At 32.7% G+C, this 11,000-nt stretch overlaps 1 protein-coding gene and 1 non-coding gene across 2 annotated transcripts; both read right to left on the bottom strand.

Moving 5' to 3' along the window:
- Window positions 1-2,666: 2,666 nt before the first annotated feature.
- Window positions 2,667-2,739, bottom strand: TRNAR-UCU. The gene has a single exon. It is a non-coding gene; the product is annotated as a tRNA-Arg (tRNA).
- Window positions 2,740-6,632: 3,893 nt separating this feature from the next.
- Window positions 6,633-7,220, bottom strand: LOC125199308 (ethylene-responsive transcription factor LEP-like). The gene has a single exon (XM_048097367.1). The coding sequence runs from the start codon at window positions 7,218-7,220 to the stop codon at window positions 6,633-6,635; it is 588 nt and encodes a 195-aa protein (XP_047953324.1).
- Window positions 7,221-11,000: the final 3,780 nt, after the last annotated feature.

Here is an 11,000-nt window from a genome sequence, read left to right as displayed (position 1 = left end):
AGTTAGTGGAATATGAGATCCACTACCAAAAATGGTAAAAGTGAAGTGTATCAAATTTTCAGGGACGGACCAAAATAGTAAACTGTATCAAATTTTTAGGGACGGAGGCTGTAAAATTTAAATGTGATAGATTATTTACTCAGTTGGTAATTAAAACGTTTCAATCTAGCATATAGGTGGAGATGTCTAAATCTAGAAAAACACGCTACTATTAATGAGTATGTACGTGTTTAATAGTATATTGGATCAAAGGGGGCTCATATGATGACCACCACATATTTTTTACTTTTAGTATTTTATGAGTTATTTTTTGCAGCATAAAAATTTTATAGGCATATATGTGAAATTAGAGGGAAAAAATGAACAAATCAAGTTTTAGTGTACATATGATATGTAAATTTGAATGATAGTCATACAATTATGAGGCATTAATTAAAATAGTATTTAAAAATTATTGATGCAGTGTAAATGCCAATATAATATTGAAAATGCACACCAATAATGAGCAATATATCAATTGTCTCGAATTAAAATATTGACCGGATATAATATCTACAAAATGGAGAGGTGAAATGTCACATATATATAGGGAGGGCACTGTATCAATTTTGGCAATTTACATATGTTGATTTGATAGGGTAATGTATATGTCACAGTTTCATGAAATGATATGTCTCCAACCAATTGAATGTTGAATTTCTCCTCTCTTTAGTGGTATGGCATATGAGACGAGTCACATCCACATTATAATTACCATATATTGTATCTTGATCTACATTTTTTTACAATTATTCATTTTGGTCAATAATACAAAATCTTGGAAGGGGGCCTTTCACATTAAATTCATTATTCACTTGTTCCATGGATGTATCTTAATCCCCCCTATCTTAGAAGAATGTCGACACACGTGTGCTTAGATGGTTTGTGGCCATGACTTGTCCTTGAATTGATCACATCAAGAACAAGAAATAAGAGTCTAAAAAACAAAAATAAAAAAGTGAAGGAATAATTATATTAGTTCATTTTCTAATTCCCACATTTTTGTTGAGTTTGGGTTTATTTAAAATAAAATCTTGAGTAAATACAATGAGATGATCTTGCACAATGCCATTGATGTGTTGATGAGTGTGCTACGCAACTCTGAACTTGTTTTCGATTTCATGTGTTGATGAATTTGCTCAATATATAATGCATTGCCTGGTTTGTGGTTTGTTTATATTTTTGATGAATGTGTTTTAGTTTGTGGTTAAATAAAAATAAAATTTTTATTTTTTACCTTATTTTTGAACATTGATCTAAATTATCTTACATTGTGTTTCTTTATTTATGTATTGATGAAATATCTCAAATGGAATAGAATGGTTAATCACACTACTACAAATCTTGTACTTACTTCAAAAAAGTATAATGTGACTAGCTATCGAGCACCTTAAATGATGTCATTGTTATTTTATATACGTTATTCGCGTGTATTTCTTTCATTGGCCATTGCTAACTTTAATTTAGCTAAACACATATCCATATGATAAATCGTACACATATTATATCAATCATTTTATTTGAAAATTTAAAAGTCGATTGTAAACCATAACTCATGAGTAAAACAATGGTACTAGCCACTAGGAGTACTATTGAGTGAAATTAGATGTTTTTAATTACATTTTATTTTTATCTCTTTCAGGTTAGAACAAACTGCAAATAATATGACATGAAAGGCCGAGTAAAAATAATAAATTCATAAGTTTGTTATATGTGGTTGCAATGCTGATCAAAGCCCATGATATTTATAACTCATAGATCATGTGATTGCAATTTGATCAAGTAAATTATTGTTTTCCCAAAATTTATTAACTTTGGATTATGTGGTCCCAATATGAGTTGAATTTTTCTGCATGAATAATGGGATTTGGCCCCAAAAGGCCAAAATAATTGAACCTATTTAATAAATATGATATAAATACTATAGTAGTTAGTTATGGGCATTTCCTTCTCAAAAGTACGATATGAGCAGTTTGCCAGTAACTCGAAAGGGCCTTCTCAAAGGCTATCAAGTGTTTGTTGAAACCACAAGTTAATTTTCAATAATCATTGATGATAATTTTATTTTATTTTTACTTGAATTTTTTTTCATTTAATGCCAATCTCAGAGCTGCGTGACTATTTATTTGTCGGTGGATATTTTTATTTTTTCCTGTTACTAAATCAGTATTTTAACTAATCTATCACAGATTGAAGAAACACTACATATAATAAAATGTAGGAAGTTTAAAAATTACTCATATATAGAGAGAGGAATATATCCTATATTACTTAGGTAAACATCATATGCTATCACTTATGCTTAATCAACATTTAACATTATCTATTTTGTTTTATATATTCAGTTCAAGGATTATGTTTTCACTAACGATTTCTCATGTTCTTGTATAATCGGTTCAAACCATAATCAATATATAGTATGTTTGAACTTAAATAAAGAAAGAAGTAGATGTTCAAACGGAAAATTTCTCAAGGCCTATCGTACTTTGTCGTTACCACTATGTGCCCGCGGGTCAAATGAGAGGTATATACTGAAATAGTAAATTACCATACTATTACTAATAAAGAAAAAGAAAAATAATTCAATTTTATATTTATTGCCCATAGAATTAAAATTAATAAAAAAACACGCCCAGTGGGACTCGAACCCACAATCGCCTGATTAGAAGTCAGACGCCTTATCCATTAGGCCATGGGCGCTTTTTGTTTTCTTCCTCTTGTTTTTATTATATACTACTCCCTCAATTCCATAGTAATAGAGTCATTTTCCTATTTCGGTACATTCCATAATAATGGAGACATTTCCCTTTTTAGTAAAAGTCAACACATTTTTTCTCACTTATTTTACTCTCTCTTACTTTATTCTCTCTACATCTCTCTAACATTTTCATTTCCTACTTTACTGCCGAAAAGAATTGTCTCCATTACTATGGAACGAAGGGAGTATATATTATTCCCTCCGTCCCACTTTAAGAGTCTCATCTGAATTCAAAAAGAAATGTAAAGAAAAGTTGATGAAAAAAATAATCCCTTCGTCCCATTAAAGATGATTCACTTTCCTTTTTAGTTTGTCCCAACTAAGATGACCGATTACTAAAAATGGAAACATCTTTCTCTCTACTTTATTCCCTATCTCTTACTTACTCTCTCCACTTCACACAAAAAATAAAGTTGCATAAATTCTCATGCCGCCCAAGAAATAGGTCATCTTCCTTGGGACGGGGGAAGTAGTAGAACTGTGGGTCATACTTTTATATATTAGTTTTATAATAAAATGTGTGAAAAAAAGATTAGCGGAATGTTGTGTCTATCACCATTTATGCATTCCAATCGGGACTCCTAAATATGTAGCTTTAAAATGTTAAATATATAAGTTAAGAACATGCGATTATTTATTGATCACTGTTAAACATAATCTTTCAAAAATTATAAATTAAAGAAATTATAATTTTGTAAAATAAAGAATTAAACTTAAAATCATAAACACTAGACTCAATTAGCATTCGTACACCATGTATCAAATTTAATTTATTGCATGTTATAGTTAAATATTTTAATATATTTAAAATATGAAATAAATGATATAAGAACATATGATTTTATCGAGGTTCAACTATAATGGTCCAAGATTTAAGAATTTAAAAAAATATAAAAAAATAAAAAATTAGAACTAGAGAATTCTTAAAATCAAAACCATATACTCACTTAATTAGTAGTATTAATATATAATATAGTATTATCAAATTTTAATGTGTTGGGTGTTATATTAAAGTGAGCTAAAAAATTTATTATTTTTTAAAGATTATTGTGAATAAAAAGTGATTAAAAGAATAAGTTTATCAATATTGAAGATTATAGTATTATAATTACAAAGTAATTATTTTTTGTCACATGTTATAGTAACTCTAAGTATTTACAGTTCAAAAATATTAGATAACTAATTATTTATATTTTATAGCGCTAATTATTTGTTATAAAGACTAATTCATTAAGAAGTCTGAAATTATTTGTTTGTTGATAAATCTTATTTTATTTGTAGACAAAATGTACACTAAATATATAAAGCTAATAAAATTAATATTTAAAATTTTAAAGAAATATCTTTAAGTAAATGCATTAAAATGGGCATATATAAAAAAAGTTATCAAATCATGTTTTAAACAATTAGATGATTGCAACATGTTATTAAATGCATGCATCATCTATGCATAATCAAAATTTATATCCTTAAATAGGTGTATTTAGTAAACAAATTAATGTAGGGATAATAAAGTACATATACAAAATATAAATTTAATTAAAAATATGATATAATATATACTTACCATTTTAAGCATTATGGCTTGGAGACATTATGTCTCCAAAACATTTTCCTTTGAGAAAATAGGCAACAATAGATCCCTTAAATTTGCTTTCCATAATTATATTGTATATTTTTTGATTAATATTTTACGTATATTTATATCCTTATATTATACTTATTTCACATAATATAAAAATTTTGATACATGTATGTACATTTCTGTAAATAATTTAACAAGATTTCCGTATTTATCAATTCTAAAATATATACTTACATAAAATCAAGATTTGAATATAAAAAAAGTGATAATAATATACTAATACTAATGGCATGTAAGAAGTGTATATATTTTTAAGAAATATTTTTGAAATCTCAACGCATTATAAAAAAAAATGTACTAACGTTTAAAATACACTACGTTAAACATTAAGTTTTACTCCACTTAGTAATTTATTATTATTTGTATAAGAAATTCACCAGTCACATAAAACCATACAATGTAGACAGTATCTATATCTATACTAATATAAAAGGCGAGTTTTGGACTTATTTTGAAATATTCATAAGTTGTGGGATGAATTTAGATATTTATAATTTTTAAGAAATAGGATTAAAATGGAGGTTACAAATCTTTATGATTATAAGTTATTGAGAATAATAAATGTAAACATAATATAAAAATAGTGGCATGTTTAATTTTTTAAATATATTTATAACATGAGAATTATTCAACTCTACATAGTAGTATTAATTATTAATATGGCTACATATACGGCTTTTCATACATGCCCTCTTATAATCATAAAAATTTATAACCTTCATTTTAATCTTATTTCTTAAAAATTATAAATATCAATTCATCCCACTAAAGAAAGTAACGTAAAGGTAATAAAAATGGCATTTAAACAAATCAATCAATTTTCAATGTAAATTTAAGGCAGTCAATCATGTTATAATTCCATCAATTTATGATTGTTTCTTCATACTTTTTACCTATAAATAGGTATCATTGGTTAGATAAAATTCATTCCTCTTTATCTTTTCTCATTGCATCACGAATTCTCTGCAAAAAGATATTTTTACTTCCAATATGATTATTACTCTTTATCGATAGTAGTACATTCCTCTTTATTATTATTATTATTATTATTATTATTATTATTATTATTTGTTTACTAACATTGTCTCGGCTTTTATTTTTTTATGCCATTGGTGTTATCATTGACCCTAGCAAGGTTATTATATAATCTAATTTTCGGCTCATTGAGATTAAAATTGTGATTCGCAGTGAGTGTTGATCGTCATTTTGTTTTTATTTTCTACTCCAATTTAACGTTTACGACATTTGAATATGTCAAGCTGATTGATAATGCAGTTGAGGAGACACTATTTGGCATTTTTAAATATTACTCTCAACTATAATATTGTTATTTGTTTTTTAACATTGTTGCTATTCTATTTTTTTAGATATTATTGGTGCAATTGTTGACCCTAACAAGATTATTAAACGTGATAATTGTTGATTTATGGTGAGTGTTGACTCATTTTTTTTTTCAACATTGTTTTGTTTTTGTTGATTCGTCTAAAGTTGTGTCAATATAGTTTGTGTATATTATTTTGCAGAATATCAGCATATTGGTGATGCTTCATGGATAAGTTCTTATTGTTCCTATTGGGATGCATTTTTTTGGCATGAAGAACCGTTGGGGAAATCATCTAAAACCAAAAAACCAAAATTTTCAAATTGTTGTATGAGTGGAATATTAAGCTTCCTATGATGTATGCTTCTCATGTTGTCTTTCAAGATTTAATATTCTATAATGATTTTTAATGTTTTTGTTATTTAAAAAATATTATATTTCATACAGTTGAGTTCACCTTGATGGAAGATTGGATTGATAATAGGTTGAACACCGGTCAATCACTGTATGTGTACAATTGCATAGTCAATAAACTCTTTTATGTTGTATCACTATTTAATTTTTATTTCATAAATATTATATATTTTATAAAGTTGTATAATTTTATTTGGGATCTATAAACCATATATAATTTTATATTTTCTCATTTCATTTATTTAATTGACTATTTAATTTAAAATTCAATAGGTCGTGCAACGCACGGGGTTGATACTAGTATTAAGTAAAAGGAAAGACAAAAAAAAAGTTACTAGAGAAAAACGCTAACATCGATTCTAATAAATCCAATGGTAATTAAATGAAAACGCAAAAATTGATTCTAATAAATCCAACAAAAAAGCCACCACTAAACCATAAACCACCACTAACTCTCACTGCCAACCATTCCCATACCCATACCCCCCTCCGCCGGAGTAGCTACTACCCGCCCCCGGAGGCGGCATATACCCGCCTCCGTACCCCACCGCCGAGCTCGTGAGGACCTGCGGCAGCGGCGGCAGCTCATCCCCCGGCACCCACTGCGGGTACTCCACCTGCCCGAACCCCGTGTTTTGCTGGTAATCCACCTGTCCTGAATACTGCCCCTCGCCCTGCCCGTAATAGCTCTGCTGGTAGCCAGAGTTGTAGCCGCTGCCGCCGGCGTAGTTGTAGCCGGCGGCGGCAGGGGCGGGGTGGTCGGGCGAGAGCTCATACTCGGGCTCATGAGGGGCAGTGATGTTGGTGAGGGAACCGCGGTGCCTGCCGTCGGGATAGACGAAGTTGGTGTAGGCGTTGGAGCCGTGCATGGACCGGGCGGCGTAGTCGTACGCCATGGCGGCCTCCTCGGCCGTGTCGAATGTGCCGAGATTGTTTCGCTTAGTTGTCTTCTCCTCCGCGTCGAATATCCGCGCACAGTACTTGCCTGTCCTCTTCTCCAAATCCACGCCCTTGTATCGGAACTGATCGTTTGATCGACTCATTTTGATCACTTCTTAGAAAACAAGAGTCGAGTGTTGTGTACTTGTGTTTGAAGATGTTTGTGATTGAACGGTGTTTATATAGAGAGATTGTAGGTTAACAGAATTTGGTAATTATGTGAAAAAAATAATTAATTTTGGGATGGAATTTTATTATGATTTTGGAATGAATTACTTTTGGAATGAAATAATTTTAGGATATAATGTCTCGATATAAGTAATTCTCTTATATTTTTTCCGTAATTATATTTTGCCTAATACTATAATCTAATGTTATTTTAAATAGATTTTATATGATTATATTATGATTGTTTCATCTAATATAAAAGTACAGTACTTCCTTTAGATATTCAAGGTTTCCATATTTATTAATCTAGACGATTCTAAAAAATATAGTACTTGCTTACATACGATCAAGATTTCATTGAAAACTGCATGTTGTTCAATAATTGTTATATTAGTGTTTAGTTTTTTATTTAGACATACAAAAATCATAACTTAATATTAAATAAACAAATTACTCCATGAACTAGTTTTAATAATAGAGTTTCTTTTTATAGTTTTCTTATTGATCATAATCTACGATGTATATTTTAACTTTCTACCTATTAAATTCAAATAAACTTACCAACTCTATCTTCTTGCCGGTTTTAATTCAATAATGCTAAAACTTGTATTTTTTTTTTACAATTTTTCGTATATACGTACTTTATTACTTTGAGAAATTGAGAATAAGAATATGCAAAAAAACCCACTATGCATCGGATTTATAGTCTAATTATGTAGGGTTTTGTGATTTAGTCTAAAATGATTGAGTTTGCAATTAAAAAGTTGGTACAAGAATAAAATTGTATTTTTTTTAGGCTTGGTCGAAACCAAACACAAAGGTCTTCAAGATTTCAGAGTGAGGATGTGGTGGGGGCAAAGTGATGCCGATTGGGACTACGTTGATGCTGTTTCGGGTAGCGGATGGGTTATTGCTTGTTGCGACAAAAATAAGTTTGATAAAGTGGTAGCAAAAAAGGAGACAGATGGATCCTTACTCCTAAAAGACTGGAGCTTTATTTGTGAGATTTTGGTTGTGTATGCTCCCAACTCCACAACTGAACACAAACAGCTTTGGGATGAGCTCACTGGTGTTAAAGCTAAGTCCTCCTCCCCTTTGCTAGTGATGGGGGATTTTCATGGATGAAAGAAGTGAAGGATAAGATTCACTTGGGGAAGAGGTAGCTCTAGAAGTAAACTGAACAGGATCTTCTTTGACATTAATTGGGGATCCAATTTCCCTAACACAACCCTCACAGCTCTGCCAAACTCTATATCCGATCACACACCTATCGTCTTGATCCTAGCCAAAGAAGTGTTGGAACGGCGCCCTTTCAGATGCTTGGACACTTGGTTTTCTCACCCTGGATTCCTAAATATGGTGAGGAATGAATAGAGGAAGTTTGGGGGTAATCCCATTGCAGAGAAGCTCAAGGCACTTCATCGACCTCTCAGGATTTGGTACAAAAGCTGCTTTGGGAATATCGATGTTAATATTAGAAAGTTGGAGGAGGACCAGATGAAGATTCAGATTAAAATCGACATTGCCAGACTCGTCGCAGTGGAGGCACAACTAAGCAAGTGGCTAGATAGAAAAGCATCAGCAGATGTCAAGGGATAGATGGATCAAAGACGGAGACAGAAACACAAAGTACTACCATGCAGTGGCTTTAGGGAGAAAAAGATTCAAGCCATATCAGAGATGGGGGGAGAATCTTCAAGAGCCCAAGAGCAATCAAGATTGCGATTCTGAAATTTTATAAAGGCCTTTATAGACAAGAACCGAAGCCAAGAGTTCATCTCGACAGCACCATACTTCCTAAAATTTCAACTGAACAGCTGGATGCTCTTGAAAGGAGACCAACAACTCAGCGGTGCAGGAATGTGAAGGTTCAAAGGCCCCAGGGTATGATGGCTTCAATTTTAAATTTGTGAAGGAACTTTGGATAGACATCAGACATGAGGTGTGTGATTTTGTTTTGGAGTTTTTTTGATACGGGACGACTTCCAAAGGAAGTCAATTGCACTTGGGTGACTTTAATTCCATAAATTGAAGGTGCAAGTGAGATCAAGGATTTCAGACAGATTAGCATGGTTGGATGTCTGTACAAAATCATTGCTAAAATTCTTGCAAAAAGGCTATCTAAAGTGTTGCCAGACTTGATTGGGGAAACACAATCTGCTTTTGTCAAGAATAGGCAGATTTTAGACGGGGCGTTGATTGCAAATGAAATTGTGTGGTGGGCTAAGAAGACACATCAGAGAATTACTCTGCTCAAGCCGGACTTCCAAAAAGCCTATGATACTATTAGATGGGATTTCCTGGAGGAGACGATGTTTGGAATGAGATTTGGAAACAAATGAATTAATTGGATCATGGAATGTGTGAGGATAGCATTAATGTCTATTCTTGTTAATGGATCGCCAACCTCACCTTTCAGCTTGCAAAGAGGTCTGAGACAAGGGGATCCGTTGTCGCCTTTTCTTTTCCTTTTGATTTCTGAAACCTTCAACAGGATCGTCCTCAAAGGTAGAGAACTTGGAGTGCTCAAAGGGATTAAAGTGGGTGCAGATCAGATTACAATCACGCACCTTCAATTTGCAGATGACACAATTATCTTCTGCCCGGCAGATGCGAAAATCATTGACAACTATAAGAAAGCCCTTCAATGTTATGCCTTGATGTCAGGTCTCAAGATCAACTACAAAAAATCCACACTCATCCCCTTGAACTGTGATGAGAATTGGGTGGAAAGAGTTAGAAGATCCTTAAGCTGTGGAGCCACCAAACTGCCGATCACTTATCTTGGTATCCCCCTTGGCGCTAGCCCACACAAGGCCCAGACATGGAAACCAATTATTAAAAAAGTGGAAAGGAGGCTAGCACTTTGGAAAGCTAGGACTTTATCAAAGGTGGGGCGACTAGTCCTTATTAAAGCTGTTTTGAACAACCTCCCAATGTACTATCTTAGCCTTTTCCAAATGCCGAAGAAAGTGGCAGGGCGCATCATCCAGCTACAAAGTCGTTCTTCAGGGGTAAGAAAGATGATGATAAAGGAGGTAATCTTTTTGCGTGGAATACAATCTAGAAACCGATGGGGCACAGAGGCCTGGGTGTTGGAGATATTTATATCAAAAATGCTTTCTTGTTGTTCAAGTGGTGGTGGAGGTTCGCGGATGACCAAAAGCCTTTGTGGAAGGATATCGTCAGATCCATCCATGGGCCAATTATTATTGGAGATGCCCAAAGAGTGAAAAGAAAATGTCAGAAAAACCTCTGGGGTCAAATTAATAACTTCAAGAGATTTGGCAAAAAAATTGAAGAACTGGCCAAGAAGGGTATTCAAGTGAAGGTGGGAAACGGATGCCAAAAAAAATTCTGGATTGATCATTGGTTGGGGGAGACGAGCCTCAAAAACAGCTTCCCAAGATTGTTCATGCTCTCCACTCAAAAGAAAAACTTTATTGAAGAGATGGGTGAGTGGGATATGGGTGTTTGGAGAAATTTTTATATTTGGGAAGAGGATGTTTTCCAGGAGCTTCTTCGAGCGGTGAATCGTATCTCCCTAAGAGAAAACACTAGTGATGTGAAATTGTGGCTCGGTCTCGAGGCTACTCCTTTTTGGGTCTCTAACTTTGTGATGCAGGTGACAAAGCTAAAGGGTGAGGAGAGCCCTTATCTCGTTGGACAACTAGCTTGGAGAAACGTTGCCTCGCCACGAGCACAACTGCATTTGT

Source organism: Salvia hispanica, unplaced genomic scaffold (assembly GCF_023119035.1).
Source record: "Salvia hispanica cultivar TCC Black 2014 unplaced genomic scaffold, UniMelb_Shisp_WGS_1.0 HiC_scaffold_450, whole genome shotgun sequence".
NCBI classification, from domain to species: Eukaryota; Viridiplantae; Streptophyta; class Magnoliopsida; order Lamiales; family Lamiaceae; genus Salvia; species Salvia hispanica.
The sequence above is the reverse complement of the archived record's forward strand: the minus strand, read 5'-3'. Positions and strand labels throughout refer to the sequence as shown.